Source organism: Tachysurus vachellii, chromosome 2 (genome assembly GCF_030014155.1).
Source record: "Tachysurus vachellii isolate PV-2020 chromosome 2, HZAU_Pvac_v1, whole genome shotgun sequence".
NCBI lineage: Eukaryota > Metazoa > Chordata > Actinopteri > Siluriformes > Bagridae > Tachysurus > Tachysurus vachellii.
Window position 1 is genome coordinate 14,690,432 of NC_083461.1, and position 22,126 is coordinate 14,712,557.

General features: G+C 40.2%; 1 protein-coding gene across 2 annotated transcripts in view; it reads left to right on the forward strand.

Annotated features, from left to right (window-relative positions):
- The first annotated feature begins 2,408 nt into the window (after window positions 1–2,408).
- nrg3b (neuregulin 3b) overlaps window positions 2,409–22,126 on the forward strand; it is a 122,107-nt gene continuing 102,389 nt past the window's right edge. For both annotated transcript variants that reach the window (XM_060890220.1, XM_060890230.1), the window contains exon 1: window positions 2,409–4,082. In XM_060890220.1, coding sequence (XP_060746203.1) covers window positions 3,263–4,082 — 820 coding nt within the window. In that variant the 5' untranslated portion in view covers window positions 2,409–3,262. The remainder of the gene's footprint in view (window positions 4,083–22,126) is intronic.

Genomic DNA, 22,126 nt, shown 5'->3' on the forward strand with positions numbered 1-22,126 from the left:
AACAATTTGTAGATTTCATATATTAATCAACAATGTTCACTGCACTACTAAAAAAACTCAATGAGAAATGCTTTTTTCCTTGGATGATGTTTTATTTTTACACTTAATAAGCTGGAAAAAAAAACCCTGCCACCTGCTGGCAGACAGTATGTAGTGTATGCTGATTTCCTATAACAGATTGTTTACCCCATACCCTAATTCTTCTCTTCTACACACAGCTCACGCCAGCACCAGCTGAGCCTTTCACACTCTCCCAAAGCTAGCAGTATGAATAGATATGCATTTGTTTGTTTGTCCTTGCTATTTTGTGTATGCTTATTTTGCACTGTGGGACACACAGTGGGAATAACCAGAAGGTTTTCTGAGTGTGCCAGGGATTTCCAGTTTTGGGACATTTGCATCCTTGCATCGCTTTTTTCACGTCTTAAAGCCCAACACCCATGTGTTATTCTCTGATACATAGGTAGGAAAAGCCTTCAAATGGAGCTCCACTTCCTCCTCATTTTATAATTCAAGAGCCAGGGCTCTCTTCAGTGACAGGCCTGCGTAGTGTAGCTGTGGCGTGCTGTCACTCATAACCACCACAGTCCCATGTTAACTGCATTCCATCTTAACTGCACATTTCAGATTCTGTGAGGAATGTGATGGCTCACTATAACAGCTTTCACTGAGAGAACTCTTTGAAACTATACTCTTTGATTAAGAAATTTCCAAGGAAAAAGTGGCACATTGAACACAAGGGACCGAGAATCCATTATGAGGTCCACGTGAATCAAAGATGTTCTTAAATATCCTATCCTGCCTGTCTGCATGCAAATAAAGCAATATCAGGCAACTGTTATGTTTAGAAATTATCCACCGATTAAACATAACCATCATATATATTTCAAAATAAAACATTTTTTTTGCTACAGGCAGAAAATGTTTTTCCTTGTCATTCCCTGGGCACCGACTACATTTGCACTCTTATATTCTTCCAATGTTTGCATCTTCAGTGAAAAAGGAGTGAAATGTTGCACCTTTGTTAACACATACATCCCACTCTACATTTGTTTTTATTTCTATTAAAGGTGTGGGTTAGTGATTTTAAGTCAGAGCACACTTGCGCTATTTCTTCCCATCACATTACAGCAGCTGTCAATAAAATTAGAGTAGAAACTCCAGTTTCCATGGAGGCACAACATCCAACTAGTCATGAAAAGAAGCCCTCTCTACTTACCTGTCAACCATGTTTTCTGTCAATTCAGAAGCACCCTCTCTCTCTTGCATTCTGAGGTTTTAGCCTAATCCATGTTTATGTGTTTTGAAGGATTTTACTTAACTGACAAAAATACTGACTACCTCACAGCCCACGGAATATACACTACTTCATACTTTTGCACATTCAGGTCCGCAAAACACAAAGCACAAAATATTATTTTGCTTTTCCCTTCCATTTCATTGTCTTATAATTTTGTTCATAATGAAATGCAAGGACACTCAACCTTCTGCTAAAGCTTGTAGTGATTGTATAGTGTGTATGTGGTTTGTGTTGCGAGTGACAGCAAAACAGCGGATGCAAACACCTCTCTCCTCCTCTACAGTTTCTGTGTCTTTCGTTTCTCTATCATATCCCTCTGTGGAATTGGGGGAGTGTCTGTAAGCCTTGAGGCTTTACATTGTGTGCTGCTGCCTCACACTTACTGCATACTCCACTTTCATTTCTCTCCTCCTCCCACTGCACCCATCTTGTTCTCATTCATTTTTTTTTATCGTTCTCTAAGCTTTTTTGTATTTTCTCCCCCCTTATTCTGTTCCTTTCCTGCTAAATCTGTCACTGTTTATCTCTCTCTCTCTCTCTCTCTCTCTCTCTCTCTCTCTCTCTCTCTCTCTCTCTCTCTCTCTCTCTCTCTCTCTCTCTCTTACACTCTCACACACACACACACACACACACACACACACACACACAAACACATGCTTAATAGGAACTGTGGTCTGAAGGAGGAGGAAGCAGGTGAAGGAGGAAATTGAAAGACAGCATCACTCAAAGTCCAACCCTGCACACACATATACACACACAGAGACTGCAGCCTCTAAGAAAAGCAGCCGCATCAGTTTTCAGAGCAGCGCTCCCTCCTCCCATTCTCTTCTCACTTGCTCTCTCTCTCTCCCTCTCTCCCTCTCTCTCTTTCGTGCCTACTCACATACTCCTTCTTTGCTAGCACTCTGGTGTGCTCTCTCTCTCTCTCTCTCTCTCTCTCTCTCTCTCTCTCTCACTTGCTCTCTCTTTCTCTTTAACTGTATTAGTGCCAGTGTCTGTGTCTCCTAGTGTGGGAATGTAGCAGACTTGGAGGCAGTGCTGCTGTTCAATCTGAGCGCATGGATGGACTTTGGACACTCGTCTGGATGTGTGTGGACAGAAGGGTCTAGCTAAGGGCATGGATTGTTAAAAAAGGATCAAATGGATTTAGCCCCTCTGTGCCCTCTGTGATTAATTCCCCTGGATCGTTGTCCATCGCTCAGCTGCTTTCTCCTGGGGAGGAGATTACCAGTTGCCTGAGTCGTCTGGAGAGCCGCTGGTGAGTGAAGAGAGATGAGGAGCGGAAGCTTGGCATGTGTGTGGAAAGAGTGAGCTGCAGACGTGCCTTTGGAGTGAAGATAGAGTCCCCACCGCTATTACAGCTTTCCAGCGCAAAGCCACAGACACAAACGCTGAAAGGCAGAGCAGCATCAGCTGCGATGGTTGCTGCGTTGGTGCAGCTGTGAAGGGGCTGCAGCAGGGAGTTGCCGGGTACATTCTCTCTTAGCTTTGGATTTACAGCGTGCTTCTAACGGTAGCCGCAGTGTCCTCGATCCACTGTTCCGTCTGTCAAGCTTGTTTTTTTCTTGCTCTCACCTTTTTTACTTGCTGGAGAACCTTGGGAATTATCTTTAGCTCTCTGGACACTGAACTAGATAGAGGCACGTCTCTCAACCCCCCCTTCCCTTTTCCTTACTTACCTCTGCTCTCTGAGTGTGTGTCTGTGCTTCAGCATGTTTGTGTGAGTAATTATTACTGGCTTGTGATTATTGTGTACTGTGTTGTTAAGAATTTGCATTCAGGTAGTTATGTGTAGTCTAAGGTCCTGTGCGCTGTTAATATGATCTGTCAGAGATTGCATCTGTCTCTGTAGCTGTGGCTGAGTGCATGTTTGAATGTTAATGAGATGCCCAGCCCTGGTTTCTTGGTCAACCCCCTCCCCTGTTTGCATCGCTTCTTAGCTGGGCCCTAAACTCCAAAAGCATGAGTGAGAGAACAGCTCTAGGGGCCACTATGGAGACCATGACCCTGGAGGAGCCTGGGGTTGAAGAGGTCTCTCCCCGGGTCCCGGGCCCCCTCCGCTGTGGCCCCTGTGCCATGTGGCCCCGCCAGCAGACATGGCTGTGTGCTGTCCCCCTGTTGATGGGATTTGTGGGTCTGGGCCTGAGTCTTATGCTACTCAAGTGGATTGTAGTGGGTTCAGTGCAGGACTATGTGCCCACTGACTTAGTGAATGCCAAGGGTATTGGGCAGGACCCCATCTTCCTCTCCAAACCTAGTGCCCTGCCAAAGGGCCCAGATGCTGCCACTACATCCACTACCTCCCCAGGCAATACTAATGGGCCGGTACCTGGTTCAGCTGCAGATGGGACCTCTACAGTGCGCAGGACTCAATCAGGCACATTTTCAAACCACAGCAGCAACAGCAGTGGGGCAAGAGGAGCTGGAGCAGTGGAGGGTGGCTCTGGGAATAGAGCCCCACACCTTCATAATAGGGTTGGCACACGAGGGAATGGCACAGCTACACCTGGGGAAAAAGAGGTGACCCCACGCAGTACCACAGTCAAAAAGTCAAGTCCAGGTGGCAGCCGAAATGTTTATCCCTCATCCAGAGCTGTACCACCAAGCTCAGTCTCCATCACTACTGCAACTACCACTACTTCTACAGCGAAAAGCACAGCTACTACCCAAGTGCCCCCACCTATCACTACATCTACTAGGCCTACCCAGCGCTTAAACCATGGACGTGTCGCCAAGGGGCCTTCCACCAAGCCCACTCGTCCTCACCACCGCTTCAGAACACGTAAGTCTATTCACCCACCACTGTAACATCATTGTGTGTATACATTTGATGTTTGTTTAGCCGTTATGCATATTTTTCATTTTTTTAATTTATCTCAATGTTTGGCTTTGGGATTAGGTGATTGTTAAAGAATAATTTATTTTACTGTGATTTCAGTCATGCAGTACAGTACCTCAATTTTCCTCCGCTTGTTTATGCAAAGGAGAGTTAGTTTGTAACACAGTGGATATATTCACATAGACACTGCTTTTCAGATCAGTCTTACAAAAGAGGCAGTCAAGCAGGCTAATAGTGCTGGTGCTGCTGTGCTCATTAGCTGTGCATGGTAATGAGGGCTCACATGAGTCCTCTCTCATCCAACTCCATTTTTAATATAAATCTCTTGGAATTATTTTATTTTAATTTTTTCAAATTTAGTAATCTAAATTTATATTCATGGCTTCATGTTATATTCTGTGTTTTTTTTTTTTTTTTCAGTAGCACTAGCCTAATCTGACTGCTGATCTAGCATTGGAGATTTGTGCCCTTATCAGGCGCAACCCTTAGACACAGAGCAAACAAGACAGAAAGGCGAGAATAGTGAAGAGAGAAGAATTTAAGAGGAGAGGGCACTGTTGCCTCTGTCAGCACAGATCAAGTCTCAAGGAAAAGATTCCATTTAGATAAGTGAAGATATGAGTACTGCAGTAGGTATGGCGGGTAGACTGGAGACAGCGGCCGCAAACTAGTCTGAGAGCTCTACCACAGGGAGGACGAGAGTACGAAGGAAGGTTCTGGCTCTAGAAAGGTTTTCATTATAGGTACAAAAGAGCTGCAAGCAGAGATTCCTGGTTGCTGTTAAGTGTATATCTCTCTTTACTTGTCTATTATACAGTTCTATCTACATATTCAGGTATGCTTTTTGCGAACACTAACTCCATTCTCAAAGTAGTGTGATAACCAGGCATTAATGAAATTACTTCATCTCTTCAGATAAAAGAGGGAAATATTAATGGCACCAGCATGACTTGTATCCAGAGGATGAGCCACAGTGGGGAATTAGCACTACTCTGTGTGCTAATTAAATGTTCTTCTCTAATCAAATCCAGAAGGCTGTTTATTTAGAAAGCAGGGTCCTAAAAACAGGCCACCAATTGTGAGTGTCACTACCAATTATCAGCTTTAAGATGATAATTTCAGCAATTTACATAGGGCTTAATGCTTAATGCATTAACTCATCACAGAGTGCTTTGTAAAGGGGTATCGGTCCAAGGTTTTTGTGTCCGTGCATCATCTCTACACCCTAATTTCCTTTTTAAAATTACATTATGGATTAGGGTGTGATTAATGTGAAACAAAAACTTTAAGGATCCAATTTTTAAAAGCTCAAAATTCTTAAAATCAGTAATGTTGTCTGGTTTAGTATTGGTCAAAAATTACACAGATTTTACTGAAAGGTGAAACCTACAATTTTTAAGCTGAAGAAATCTGATTTAATTTCTTAAGAAATTTAAGAAAAAATTAAGAAATTTGATTTAATGCAAACAATTAAAAAAACACAGGCATTTTTTTTTTTGTTCTTAGGGTTTTTTTTAAATCATGTGCAGTGCATGTCTGTTCCTTTCACATGTGACAGGTTTAGTCTAAATAAATATTATATTACTACTACAGACTAAACCCTTATCTAAAAATCAATCAAATACCCTTTTATACATCACAATTACCACAGTACAGGTATAGACAACTATAACAACTGTTGAATATCAAAGAAAAAGGTGTTATAAAAATTATACTTAAAAATTACCTAACATTTTAGATGCCTTTAAGTTGTTAAACTCACCTCAACTCAGAAGAGAAGCAGATTTTGTCCTAATGGATTGAATTGGATTTCAGATTTTGGTGTGAAATCAGTTTTCTATAAGTAAGATATTAGTAAAACCTGCACCTTATGTTTGGCTGTTATTGTACTGTAAGAGGCATCAGATTCATATAAACAGGTTTCCCGTCTAACATTCAAGGTACCAAGCGAACAAAATATCAAACAGGCCAAAAAACATTACATTTTGCACTGATGTAGATGCTATAAACGGACTAATAGGTATAAAAGCTTTTGAATTAGTTTTTTGTGAGCAAATTCAACGCTACATTTCCCTTTTTTTTGGTTTGGTTTGCATTTTGGCTTGTAAAAGGTACCAAATTTCACTCTGATTCAGACTAATAGGTGTGAATGTAGAATTCTGAAGAGTGAGTCAAATTAATTTCACATATTTTATCCAGTTAACAGCATATTGGTTAAACATAATATTAGGATGTCATAAATATGCTGTGATTCAATTTTTATTTTTATATTCAGTGACATGATGTTTCTTTATGTACCTGGGTGGGTGGTGGTGGGGTGTTTATGGATAGGTTGAAAGCCTCTACAGACCTCATGGCCCTCATTTATTCATGTGTTGATGACATTCTCAGTCACATCCTTGATCATGATGGAGGTAGCAATGGTTATACAGCTGAGTTCTTTATGACTACAGCTTTATGTGTTTGCAGGACTGGGAGCTGCCCCTAAGGCACACACTCCACATGGCCTTTGGATCCTATGATAGGTGTTGCTGTTGGAAATGTGTGACGTTTTTAAGTTCATCCTTAGTGGCAGTAAAAGAATGAGGTTTGGCTGCCTGTAAAATAGACTTCAATTTCTTTCTGCCATATTGTATAAGGTAATCTATCACAATTTAATGTAATCTATTCCAGTCGAGCCAGAGCCATACAATGTCTTCTGGGCAAGTGCATGATAAAATGGCCTGTAGTGACCAGATGCCCGAACATCCATCTTTAGGTTAGATTTGTATGATAATACATCGGGAGAGCCTGTGCTTGTATTCCAGCCGAGCGAATTGGATAAGAGAGACTAACAACATTTTAATATCACTCAAATGGATCCCATCACACAAGACATGTCTGAATTAATCTCTGTTTCTTCTGCAGTGGGTTTGCAGCCATCTATTAGGAATGGCAGTGAAATCTGAGAACCTGTTTTTTGTTTGTCTCCAGCTGTACTGCACTTCACCTTTTCCTCCTGTGAAACTCTCTTCTTTCCTTTCCTGTTTAGCTGTTTCACTCTTCTTTTTATCTGTGTTTATCTTCCACTCTTTCTCTTAAATTGCCTGTCTGTGCACCCTGTGTGTGTGAGTGTCCCCTCACATCCCGTGTCTGTGTTTCTGTTTGGTGCACTTGCTCTGTGCACAGCCTCATTGCTTCCTGTATGAGGAGGTGAAGAGGCATCTAGCAGTTTGCTGACTGCCGGCAAAATTGGGGGAGAGGCACACCAACCAACTCATCATTGTTATTCTACACGCATCTTCCATGTTAGAGTGGTACGAGTCAGAAGGTAGAGTGCTAGTATGGGTTTTTGTCAGGAATGAAGGCATGCAGAGGAAGAAACAGGGAGGGAGGGAGGGAGGGAGGGAATACGCAAGGCTAGATCTTTGGCAAAACACACAACCAAGAAATAGCAGTCGAGTCAATCAAACAGAAGGCTTTTCAGGTAATAGGAGTGAAGGCAAACGCAGAGTTGTTTTGATGTGCTAACACGGAGCATGCCTACTGTTCACGTCAGCTGCAGCAGCGTCAGCGTCAGCAGTCTCAGTGTTGCACATGCTTAAACATTAGGATTAGAGATGAAAAACAGAAATCCATTTAGAGCAGACCCAGGGGAGGTCATCTGGGCTTTGGCTGCCATCAACACACTGCTCTCCCCAGATACCAGCAGCAGGACTGTCACATGACCCTCAGCAACCAATCCAAAATGATAAGAGATATAGGAAGACAGACAGACCCTTAGGGAGTGATACTTTGCTTTCTGGCATTGTAATGATATCTCCAAGCCAGGTGTGACCCAAAAGATTTTTACTCTTACAGTGAATTGGATTTGAAGACATTTAACCATGCTGTGGGTAAGATTTACAGTGACCATCTATATTCTGGCTGGACAGAGGTTCCTCTCAAGCCTGGCCCTGTTTGTCAGTGACATTTCTGCCTGCTGTATGTCTGACCCTTTACAGTCTAGTGGGAGGCAGGGAAGTTGACGTGGCTCAATATTTGGCTGCAATAAGTGGCACTGAAGGCCATCTTAGGCTTCTTTAATGTCACCAAGTGATTTATGAGAGCAAAATGTCCAGTGGAATGCAGAGATCTTGGACACATGGGATGCTGTGGCAGAGGCTGAAATATTAATGCCCAGGAAGGGAAACATGTGGAATGCGTGTTGGATGAATAATGTATAATTAATGAAACCTTATTTTAAATATGGAAAGGATGTCCCAGGAAGGCTGTACTAGAGGAATCAATTTAGAGTGCAGATGCTTTCTGAATGTACCTGAAAGTCACACCTTTAGCAACGTGACAGAAGACATTGTTGCCAAAAGGAGAAGCACGACTTTTTCATATAAAAAAAAGTGCACATTCTGAATTGTTGTCAGTTTATATTGCTCTGGCTGTATAAAAAAGATACCAACCCTGACTTTAGCATTTTAACCTCAAGTTTTTTTTGCCATCAAATTTTACTCTAGAGTGGGATCAGCATCTACACTCACCTTACATCACTTATGGTAATTGGGTACTTAAGCCTGGATTGATGTATCTGTCAGGGTCTGAAACCAGAGCAGGAGTGCGGTAGAGTACTGCAGTATAGCCATAGTGTTCACTTTTGACAGACCTGCACTGCAGCCCTGCTCAGCTGATGGTGATCTATGAGGGTGGTGTAATTTATCCAGATTACTGGCATGTAAGACACAGCAATCTAGATACTCATGGCCGTTCATGTAGCGATGCGACCCTTGCTTTTACAGACAACGAATGCAGCTCATATCCTTCTCTGTAACGAGCATTATAGCTAGAGCAAGACAGTATTACACACAGCTGAGCTGGTGCCAAGGGGATTACAGTTCATCATATCTGATCTCAGCCACTTAGATCCCCTCTATCGAATTCCACACCCGCAGGGCCCCATGGAATCCGCTATCAATTTACCCAGTGATGGAAGGATGAATTGAAGCGAGATTTGCACATTCTCAGCAGAGTGCCACCATGTTGGAGGCGGGAGTAATTAGAATAGGAAAGAGTGAAGGATGTGGGATATGCAGACCCATCACTGACAGCACGCTGCTGCTCTAGTTCGTGAAAGCAACCAGCAAACCCACTGGGAGTCTAGATGCTGTCAGGAAGCTGTGTTCTGCCTGAGTTATGGGTGCTTGCTCTGGAGTCTTACCATACTTCCTTGATTGGAGGAGAAGGGCATAGATGTTTTTGAGGAGACATACTTCTCTCCCCCTCTCCAACTCTGTCTAAATTTTGGAGGATCTAACTTTCATAAGCTTCCCTTCCCGGTGAGAAAAAGCAAAAAGTGTCTGACAACACAAACAATGCACAGGTGTACCTGTGAAAAAAAAAATAGAATGTTTTTACTGGCTACTGTATTCCTAACAATGTCAATGTCACCCCAAAATTCTTATTAACTTAATTTACCAAATCCAAACTTGTGAAAGAGGTTCCTCAACATAAACATTCTTTAGTTTCTTACCAATTTGGCTTGGATAAATTGCTCCCAAGATGTGATGTGAATGACTGTGTGTGTGTGTGTGTGTATGTGTGAGTGTTTGTGTATTCTGAGATGGACTACCATGTTATCTGGGCTGTATTCCTGGGATCAGCACCGGATACACTGGATCAATGACAAACATTAGCCAATTTAAATAACAAGCTGGATTAACAGGCAGTTCTATGGCTACAAATCACTGTGTAAATCTCTTTTGTGATCTATTGTGTGTATTCACAAACATAAAAATTACCCTTTTAAGTTTTTGACTTTTAATCTCCAATTTTGCGTAAAATTTTGCATAAAACAGGAGAATTGTAGTCATTCCTCTGAATTATTTTGACAAATGCTAAAATTGAGAATGGTATTATTAATGTGCCATGATTATTAATTATTTTAATGTGCATTACTGTAGAGAAAAGAAAAACATTTAAAGCAAACTGCTGAAACTTGTGTTATAGTGTCTGTGGTTTTGTAAGAAAGCTCGCTTGAGATATGTTCAAGGTCAGGGCAAAGGGTTTGTTAATAATTCATATATGATGAGAACAATACACTTAAGGATCAGTCCCATTGTTTCAGTTGCAGTCAGGCTCTTTGCATCATAAAGCATGTATTATAAGCTTTAATTATGTAGGTGTTTGTAACTGTGCAAACATGGGAGTGTGGTAGCTAGCTGCTCATGTATAATGCAACTCTGCAGAGCCTTGTGCTGTGTGCCATGTGGGATATGTGCATGCGAGTATCTAAGTGACTCAGACGCAAGTGTGCCTGAGGTACTGAGTGAGAAAGAGGCCATCACTTTTGTCTGGACTAGCAAAGTCTGGTTCGCTGTTGTAATCCTGGTATGGTGAAGAAAGTCTCCTCCAGGGGGATGATACCATCTCCTGGAAAAGAAAAGTTTCCCATGTATTGCTGTCTTATTTTCTTTCCATGTCTTCCTAATTTGACAAACCTACTTCTTTATCACTTTAAAACAGTATTATAATTTAAGATCTCCTCACTTACATTCTATGTTTTAGAGAGTCAAAAACAACAGTTGCTTAGTCTGTGAGGCAACATTGTGAATTATATATCAGATCTTCTGCCTAGAATACTCTTCTCAACATCTCAGTCTTTCAATTTGATGTTGGGCATTAAATCATTGATGGGTACATGTTGAACAATAACGCTCAGCTCATGAAACACCTGTCACAAGCAGACTGAGAAGAACACATGAGCCCAGTGAGAGGAACTGATATAAAAACAGCACAGAAGTATACTAGAAATAAATCTATATTGGGTGGTCAAGTAAAATTTGTGAAGGTCTAGCTACCTGAAACTCCTAGCATACAAAGATCCAGAAAAGCAACTAATCTGCCCGAATAGCTGCAACTGTTAGATCTTAATGGTTAACCATGAGTGATTGGTGTATGGTTATCAATATGGCAAATCAAGTAGAACTTTGATTATATCTTGTTTTTATTACATTTCTGTATATTTATTTTGTTCTCTCTAATTTGTTTAAATACCAATTCCCATTGTTATTCAGCTCCCCCCATTATGCAATAGCTGCCAAGTGTGTAAGGTAAAAGCTACAGTATCACATGTTTCCTCTGAGACAAGTGAAGCCAGCCAACCACACCTTTTCAAACTGCAGCTCATGCTGCAGAATAATATTCAAAGGAAAGCATTATTTGCCCTCTTCAACATATTACATGTTCTCACAGGCACCCACCATTGGATAGTGTCACTATGACTGACGGGAAGAGAGAGAGTAAAACAACACCTCCTACCCAGAAACAACGCCAAATTAGCTCTCTTGGCTCCTGGTCATGGATGTCATCATTGTGAACTGAACACGCAGTCTTCCGACAATATGCCAAATGCTTTTCTGTTCTGCTACTCAGCAGCTACAGAATGTACAGTGGTTGATGTTAAAAAAAAAAATCAAGTTTTTCACACTTTTCTATGAAGCTTGTAGATCTCTGTAGCATAAATATTTTATTGGTCGATGCTTTGGCATCTGGACCAGTTTTCTACTGGCTTCTATTCAGATTGCATGGTCCCTCTGGTGTTCCTCTTTCACTCAGCATTTAATAACCTTTTCTGGACATTATACTGGAAAATTTTCACTTTGTGCTTTGCCTCATAGCCAGATGTCAGTATATTACTGAAAGATTCCAGAAAGCAGATTTTTTTGTGCTTCTGATGGCCTTTCTGTGACCAGTTGTTTGTGTTTGAGTGTCAGCATAATATTTCTATATAAAGACCTTTTAGAATTCTAATATGTTTTGTGATTTAAATATTTTGCTCCATGAAGGTTTCAAACCTCAGAGATTAAGGCCTGTATTTGTGTGTCTACTTCCGTTTTTTTTTTACTTCCATTCTCTTTAGTGATTATTTAAATACAATGTTAAAGAGGTAAAAGGGAGTAATGGGATTGTACCTCTTTAAAGAGTGTCTTAGAATGATGGATTATGCATTGCTTCTTAATAAATGTCTATTTCTAGTAGTAAGAAGATATATATTTTTATACAACCGAGTCATAAAAGGCTTATGTTTATATTTGTATATTTTGTAGCTAAATTACCAATTACATACAAAAGTATAAGCAAGTATTACTTCATAAATTATATGCACTATAACTACAGTCTATAACTTGATTTATAACTTGAATTATTTGGTCTGAGTGACTCTGTTTTTCTATTAGAGAATATTTTAGTATAACTTCATAAACAAATAAAAGACATTATTCATGTTACTTTAAAATGAAACTGTAGTTGAAACTCTTAAAATTGAATTTTATAAAAACTAATACACACAAACATTTGCATCCTCAAATTAAGAACAATGAAAATAAAAATGAAGCTGTTTTTAATGCAACTCAAACGCACCTCGTAGAAAGGAGGCGCTGGATTGGCCAAGAAGGTAAATGGTAAATTGTGGTTGGATGATGATACACAAGATAAACTTTATAATACCAATAAGTCAAGCAGATACACTTTGTGTAAATAACGCAATTTTGAACAAAGACAGTTAGAGCCTTGGTATTCCAAAATGTGTTTTTTGATAACGCAGTGGCAAAATTCCCAAAGTGGATCCCAACCGGTATCATTGTTGCCACTGACATTAATGTGATGCTACTCCAATTAATACTCATTTTAAATTTATACATTTTACAAGAAATTACTGAAGCTGTTAGCAGTTAAGCAGGAGATAAATGTCCCTGATTGTGTATTTGCATACTATATCCTCTTTTGGGTTAAAGGTTGAATGATTAACGTAGGCTGTAATTTTTTGTCCATTAACATTTAATTTCCCCAATTTTCTCAATTACATGACATTGTAGGAGCTAGTTGTTTGCGACATTTGTTACGTTTGTGACATTGCAGACTAACTCTGTGGCAGTTCACCTGCACTTCTTTAGACTTAAACCAATGTAACTCTTAAACCCCATATCCTTCATTCTTCTTCAGGCAGGACTAGGCTGGGAGTACAGGAAAAGACATGAGCTAATATACTTTACCTTTTAGGACAGACACACATTCACACACTCATTCACACCTAGGGCCAATTTAGAGTAGCTAACACCAACTGGCATGTTTCGGGAGGTGATAGAACCCAGACCAAACTCACACTTTCACAGAGAGAACATGTGAAACTCCACACATTAACCTCAGCTCAAGATCTAACCAGAGATTGGGAAGCTGTGAGGTTGCAGTGATACACACTGTTCCACCTTGCTGCCCCTTGAACAACTTATAGATTTGCAAAACAGTAAACGTAGATGTCCTTGGTTGGAATTTGGCATTTGTCTTCTCGGTTGTAATTTAACTAGGAGACCTTGCTTATACAGGGACACGACACTCCAAGATTGCTTTGTAATTTGTATATGTAAATCTGCTTATATTGTACATGTTATCAGGGCCTTGTCTTTTACATGATGACTACAATTCATATGTTCATCATTTTGTTGTAAGTTTTAAAACAGGATGGAGCTCTAAATAAAAATACCCCCTGCACACACATATTTCTGTGAGTCCTGCAGCTTCATTAGTGATGGAAGAGCTTAAACAGCTTAAAACTCTGTGCCAAACTGTGCACTCAGACCCTCCAATGCTAGATATGAAAGCTTTGATCATAGCAGGCTCTGTGCCACTGTAGGGATATAATAAGATGTATTATAGCACGCAGAGTGAAATTAAGCCAAGATGAGCCACACTCCTAGCTTCACCTTCCTTGTAAGATTTCATGTGTCTGTGGGCACACATCTCTCAATTTCTGTTTATTATACAGTATATCCATCCGGGTTGTAGGATTGCTGGTGTGTCCTTTGTGTACCCCCTTGTTCCTGCAAACCAGGCCAGTCACTTGAGTGAGTGGAACTATAAGTGGAATAATGGAGATTAAGTAGAGATTGAAGAGGTAGATTTGAGGGTCACAGAGAGAGATGGTTGGATTTCCCTTTCCCTGTCGCCGTGTTACGTTCTTAGAGCCGGATCCATTTTCATTAAATCAGCTCACTCTTTTTCTTCTTCTAGAGCCATGTCTGGGTCTTACAGGTAGCAAGTGGGAGCTGAGCAGACAGAGATGTATTTGGTGTAGGGTCACAGTTTTGTGTATCTGACTTGCAGTCATTTTAGTACTGAAAGAGCAAAAGAGGCAGTGTGACAGTGGTTATGGCGATGGATGATTTTCTCTGTCAGAACAGCTCAGTTTGGGTTATGCAGTTAGAAGTCACAGTAGGAGGGAATACTAGAAATGCCTGAAGGAAGTTTATTTTTAAAGAAAGCAGTGGGTTACTTATAAAACCCCAAACAAACTACTGAACGGAGTAATACGCCAGCTGTGTTTTATCAGGATCGAGGGTGAAAGTAGGGACGTGTGTTTCAAGTGATTGTTGAAAAAGTTACATATAGAATGTGGATGATTCATAATTTTGGTGTACGAGTGTGCAAACAGGTGGGCATATGTGCGATGTCTGCAGTTTGATGCAATATGTTGTAGTGGTGAGTGTGTGGGCAATACCTACATGATGTGATGCATAGTCAGATGTGCTGACACTGGATAGTCTTATCAGCAATAAGGGAAAGAAAAATGCAGGTATACAGACTCTCTTGCAGCAATATCCCTGCTGTGCCTTTTACTGAACACAAGTTTGTATGGGATCTTAGTGCTCTAGTGGGCACTACTGCTACAGACATCAAACTAAACTGGGTTCTCAAAATCTGAACTAGACGTCTTGCAGGCAAAAAAAGGTCTTTTCTACCATTATGTCAGTAGCGTTATAGCTCTTACATACATACCTTGAGTGATTTTACCAACTATATGGTCAAAAGTTTATGGACACCTCATCATCACACCCATAAGTGGGCCTTTCCCAAACTGTTGCTACAGAGTCTGAAGCACACAATTGGATATAATGTCTCTCCACTGGAAATAAAGGGCTTATTTCAAAAGGGCCTAGCTCTAGTTCCAGCAGGACAGCAGACTGCCCTAGATCCTCACCTTATCCCTAAAGAACACCTTTGGCAACCCTGACTGCACCCCATTCCTCCTTGTCCAACATGAGTACCTGACCACATGAATGATCTAGTGCCTGAGTTGGAAAAATCCAGACAGCATTGCTTGAAAGTCCTTTCAGACAATCCTGTAATAGCAAAGGGAGCCCGTTTGGAATTGGAAGTTTAAAAAAGTGCATATGAATGTGAAGATCAGGTGTCCAGAAACCTTTGGCCATATAGTATATTTATATAGGACATCTAAGCTTCTTATCATATTATTCCATATCTAAGTTTGTTACATTATACTGCACTGCTTATTAAACAGTAGTTAAGGGAAGACTGCAACCACAGAGCACTGACTAGCCAAGCCATTGTCTTTTCCCACCAGTACAAATACATTTTTCTAATTTTTAACTTCATAACATGAATTAGGTTACACACCAACCAATATGCACTTTGGAGGCGGAAGATGAGCAAGAAGTAGCTGAGTCGTGCAGCACAGTGGTGCAGCAAAGAGTCCGTGTGGGATTCTTCTGGGTACTCCAGTTTCATTTCACCTCCCAAAAACATGCTGGTAGGTGAACTGGCTGTTATATTTCCCTTGTTTGAATGTGTATGCAATGTCATGGCATGAATTTAGTGTCCCTTCTCAGGTGTATTTTTTTTTTTACTTTGTTCTCTGTGTTCTCAGCATAAACTCTGGATCCACTAAACTATGGCCAGGATAAATTGCTTACTTATAATTAAACAATGGCTGAATGAAAAATATCATATAAGTTTGGACAATGCAGTAGAAAAGCAAATAGCCATGTCTATTTTTTGGTGTTTCACTGCATTATGTATGGGATTGCTGTTGGGGTGGCTGCAACCTGAACACCACTTAAATCTAAACACTTCAGTGTCTGTACAGTCACATTCTGATAAACAGGAAGAGGTTATCATTGTATATAGTGGGATACCGAGCTTTAACCTGTACTATGTTGTATGAATGAGGGTGTGCTTAAAGCAACTAGGACACTGATAAGACTAGACTTGCTCCTCCTCCAAGCCAGACCCAGGTTCAATCGAGTAAATACTGGGCATGTGATGTAAAATAGCTGAGCCCAGCCTTGTGCCTCAGTCATCCACAACATCTGTTCTGCTGGTATACATGACTCTATGTGTATGTGTGTGTTTGTGTGTGTGTGCAGTGACTACTTGTCCAGATGGGGCGGCTGTGGATATGGTGGCCTAGATTAGCTACTGCACCCCTCCAGGCCTGTGCCACTGAGCATTGTTACAGTGGGTGAGGGCTTTAGGCTCATGGGGTCAGCTCTCATTACACATCCCAAACCGATGCCATTAATCATCCTCTGTGCATTTATAGTACACAAGAGAGGAAAACATGTCTTCTGTTTATTAATCAGACAAACAGCAGCATGTACTAAACAGACCATTGCTCATCTTTATGCCCCATCATCGAGTTAATAGAAGATGGTCTTGCTCTGGACCTTGTCCAGAAGGCCTTGTCCTCTAGTGGCAGAAGGCAGATAAAGCTTGAGCTTCCTGTCCATGTCCTGTTCCATGTGACCACAGAGAGGCAGCAGATTAATACGGGGATCTTAAATATTTTATACACAAACATATTAAACTTCTCTCTGCCTCACTTTTTTATTTGTTGTCTTGCTCCCTTCTTCACTATGCCCTCTCTGAGTCTTCCTGATGGATTAAGGACAGGATGACATTGGATCAAACTGGAAGACAGATATCCCCTTCCAATGCTCATCCCTGGTCTGTCACTATGTCTCGTTCTCTTGTCACAACACTATGTCTCTCTCTTTGTCTATGTCTTTCTTTCTCCTGCCCTGTGACCAAGAATTTTGCACATATAGTTGTGCTGTCAAAGCTTTCTTCAAGCAGCATTTTACCTTCTCTGGCATATTGAGGCATAGAATCCATGACAGGGTATTTATCTGTTTGTGTTTCCATTTCATTTCTGTCTGTTCTCTCATCCTAGCCATTTCAGAAGCTTATGTCTGGGCTGAACTGTGCAGTTTGTGATATATGGTAATTTGCACCAGGCCTGACAGCCTGTATATCTACTTTAAGAGGATTAGACATGACAGTGCCCCTCCATGTGCCTGTTGTTGTGGTCTGCTCAACTACAGAGGATAAATTGAACAATCTAGCTACTCACCTGCTCTCTGTCACCCCCTGCTGGTTTGGAGGAACATCTGGACAGACATCTTTCAAAAAAGATAAAAAATGAAACTGCATTATTGGTATTAGTGTATGATATTTTTGAACTTCATGAATGTATGTAGTTACTATAGCGGTCACATCGACATTATACAGAAATGCCACAGTATCAGTGTAATAGCTGCCCTTGTGCTGCTCCTAAGATGGCAGTAGAGGGGCTATTTCTCAGTAGTGTTTTTCTCATTGCTAGCCCTTATTCATTATGCATACTGTTTAAAATGTCACTCTCCATTTAGTGCCCTAAGGCTTTTTGCTGAGTAAAATGGATCTGCTCACTTCCTGTGTCTCTACTGTCTCTCTTTTATTCTCTAAAGACTTCCTCACTCTTCTAACAAGGAAGGTCTCTTATCTCTCCCTTTTTCCCCCTTCTTCTATTTCCTAGCCTCCTTTTGACAGTGTCTCTAATTCCCTTCTCCTCCTGGTTCTATGTTGGTCTCAGGGTCTCTACTTTCTATCATTCATCTTGCTTAAAAAAATCAGTACACAATGCTCTCTCTCTCTCTCTCTCTCTCTCTCTCTCTCTCTCTCTCTCTCTCTCTCTCTCTCTCTCTCTCTTTCTTTCTCTTTGTCACACACCCACACATCACACATACACAGTCATGATGGCTGTGAGACCACCACAGTGCAAGCTGCTGGCTACAGCTAAATTGCAGAATTGCTTTAATGAATCGTGTTCTGGCACAATGTCTAATAGCTTAGAGAGCATACAAAAAAAGGTAAAGTTCAGAAATCTAAATAATGAAAACAATGAATAAACAACCAAATTGTCTTATTATTGCTCCGTGTACTCGGGAAAACAGTGTTGAGTTGCCTTGATATTCAAAACCTACAGCAAGTGCCTGAAGAATTACTACTAAAATTTTAGCACCCTGTAACAAGCAATATTAAACAATATCGTACCCTTCAAACAATGGTGATGATATCAGACTAGGTTAATTGCACATTCAAAATGCATTTCTGTATCTTCAGTATCACCATCTTTTCTGACCTGCTTTCACTAACCACAGTGTGTAAACATTAAGCTTGTCAGCATCAGCAAGGAAAGAGGAAAAGCTTTTTCTTGCCAAGGGCTGTAAATATGAGGAGAGCTGTCTAATGACGCTGGGACTGAAACAATGGAACACTGAAGTGCTTTGGCAGACAGGGAGCTGTCCAACACTGAAATCTGAGGATTAGAGTGGAAGAGAATAGAGAAAGCAGCAGTTTTTGTGGATGGCTGCACTAGAGAAAGACAGGAAAAGAGGAAGACAGGGCACAGGAGAGAGGTTAGTTAGCACTGCATTGTTTTGTATGTCAGAGCACTGCTTTTGAGGAAAATTAGGATGTTATTCTGTAGAGCATGTACTGTAGATGAATATTTGGGCGGGCTTGAACTGTGTGATAGTTGCCGTGAGAAGCCTGTCCACTGTGAGCAGTTCTGATAACAACCTTACCATTCAATCAGAGTGAGAGGAGGATTGATGCCAACCTCTCCTTTTGTCTTTCACTCACTCTTAAAATGTGTGTGTGTGTGGCTAAACAAACCAATGGGATTCTTTATTTTAGAAATTTTTGTGTAGACACCTGTTACAGAGAGAAGGCATTGATTACTATTACATATAAATACTTATGATGCTTCAAGATTTTCTGAGTGGTTAGTCAGAGGTTTTTAATTGATATAGAACATTTTTAAAATCTTTATAATACTTTATCCTTGTCAAATCGGGCTTACCCCAGAAATACACAACCAACCATATGGAATAAACTGTGGACAGGACTCCTGCACAACCTGGAGGAAACCCAGAAAAACATGAAAAACTCCATGCATGCAATAACCTCAGCTCATGATTAAAAAAAGGATTGCAGGCATATAACACATCAACATTATCTATGGCACGGTAATGAAAGGAATAGGAAAACAAAACAGAACCAACATTCATCAACATTAACAAAATTCATTTCATTTCAGTGTAAAAAGGAAAATTCTGATCAGTATGAAGTTTGGGTTAAATAAAGGGTATAATCTGGTCTCTTGTGGGGGTGGAGCTAATGTGGTCACGATTCAAGCTGTGTGTGCTAAAGTAAACAATCTGACATATTTGGAAGTGACACAAAAACATGTAATATCTCGGTATTCAAAGCATTTCACACAGTGATGCTTGGGTGATCATATTTTCCACCTCAATGCTTCTATAACAGTAATGTGTAGACTCTACAGACAGATAAAGTGCAGGTATAAAAAATGTTTAAAAAAAAAAAAAAAAAGATGTGGAGGAGATTTTTTGACTTTCACTATTTTGTCCACGGAATGCCAGATACGATTTGCTTAAATGATCTTGTAAATCGTCTGGCTTAACCGCTGAGGTGTAGGAGCAGCACTTGATCTTGGCAACAGTGTGTTTGCTAATGAGGCTTAAATGGAGGCTTTGATGCTATTTTTGGGATTTACTGTGCTTTGGTGCACGCTTGATTGACAGCAAGAGCAAAGGCCAAGAAAATGCCTCCCCAAGGAATAGCATTGTATCATTAGACTACCTAAACAGTCAATCACTGGGGCACAAGTTAGACTTCAGGGCTTTAATCCTTTGCAGATTTCTTTTCAAAATTGGAGGTGATGTCTAGTGTGCAACAGCATTTCTAGGTTCATTCCTCTTTTCAAAACCTCTAAAATGCAGTGAACAAAGAGCTATCTATTAAAGCTAATGGCTGTACATGAATGTTTTAACACTCCAAGGGATTATAGTTTTAATAAGTGTGTGACTTCAGGGGTCAGCTTTCCTTTTGTCACACAATGATTACCTGAATGAAACTCTTGTAATGCGGTGCTCTTCGGCAATGAAACATGAATGTAGGATGATAAAGGGGAACATAAAGGGGAAGATAAAGGTTAAGATAAGGTGAATGCTAGTGCTCTATAATGATAATGGATAGATTAATAGATGGATTAACAGATTAATAGACCCACTGTTCACAGAGCAGGTAAGAGAGGGTCATGTTGGTGTTGTCTTTCTGATAAATAATGTCTGGGTTCTTTATTCTATCAAAACATGTGTTGGTGTATGTGTCTATAAAGAAGGTGTGGCAGGGATGAATTGTGATGCATTACCAAGCTGTTTTCAGCCCCCTACCTCAAGCCCTTGTGACAGGTGAAAGCTCATGCTGCTGTTTCTGCTGCAGAAGCAAGTCAGCAGGGGACTTAAAGGGCTAGCCACCCACCCTCTAGCTAAAACACAACAATTGCCAATGAAAATGTAATTTACTGGTTAGCAGACAGTTTTGCTGTAAGCTCTGTCATTTAGCTGGTTATTGCTGCTCTAAAAGTTGTCAGATTGTAAAATATTTGATTATGGAAACATTACCCGTTGGCTCTTAAAGGGAAAGAGAGGGGTTGATTTGATAGGATATCGACCTCAAATTCTTTCGATCCCAACCCCATTTTCACATTTACATTACTTACATCACCATCTGTGCTGACGATCGTAAAGAATCTAAAAATGCACTACGTACCTAGCACGTGTTTTGTTTTTGCACTATGATCACAAAAATAGAGTTCTTTTCTTCTTCCTGGTGCCAGAGATGGCAGGGTTTGAATAAAATGCATAGCACTTTAAACTGTGTAACAGCTCAGATTTGAGGGAAAGGGAGACTGTGACAGCTTCCACAAATGGCTTAACAGCTTCTAGTACACAGGCTGATTGCTTAGGTAAGGCCTCACTCTTACAGTAACAACTTAAAAGCACCATTTCAGAAACCGATCAAGAAAAAAAAGACACTCTGCGCAGAATGTGAGGCTATCTTTGTCATTCAGAAATAATCTCTTTATTATTCATGAAATGAATGAAATTAATGAAAATAAATGAAGCTAATTTGAATGATGAGAATTAAGGGAGCATAGTTTCTGGTGTAGTTTCTGATTCGGGTTTGAATGATTCCATTTGATGTCAGAAGCCACATTTGTTAAGCTTAAAATCGGTTGTCTTGATTTCATAAGAACTTTACTGGTGGGTTGTATAAACGGTCATGAACAGAGCCCTTCCCTGACTATTTTTATCTCAGGAAAAATATATCTTAAGGAAATTATTAAAATAGATGATAATATAGACCCAACTAACATGTGTTGTAGATTTGAGATAACTAAATAACCCTTCAGTAACTTCATATTTTTTTGTCATCTCAATCGCATGTCACTGCTTTTTATTCCGAAATTATTCAGCTATTTAATAAATACTATGAAGCATTCAGAAAAAAAGACACTTTATTCTAAAACAGGTAATAATAAGAGTACGGAATATACAATAAATCCGGACCTACTGATGGCTGCTATGTTAAAGGGACCAAAATTTATTTAATTTAAATGTGTTTTGGTTTTAAATATATAGTTGATTAAATGTAGACTCTGAGTCTCTATCTTATTCTGTCTAGCAGCAAAGTCGGTCAGCTTTATTTCTAGATTTTGATCTATATTCATTTCTGAATGTATGAGGGTTACTAATTGTTAAAATGTTCTCTTAACAAAACGATGTGTCAACCTAAGCAAAATTGATGGCTGGCAGCAAAAATTGGCTGCAATGCAGCAGCCCTGAATAGAGCTATTCTTAATAATATGGTGTAGTCTCTCATTTAAGCAAAATAAAGCAAATAAACTCTTGGACATAATTATTATATGGTGCTATAGCTGGATTAGAAGTCGTCTTTGATGTTGTGGCTGCCATGGTGGGGGAGGTGGTAATGATAATCAGTATGCTATTATTATAACAGGTGCCTGCAGTTGT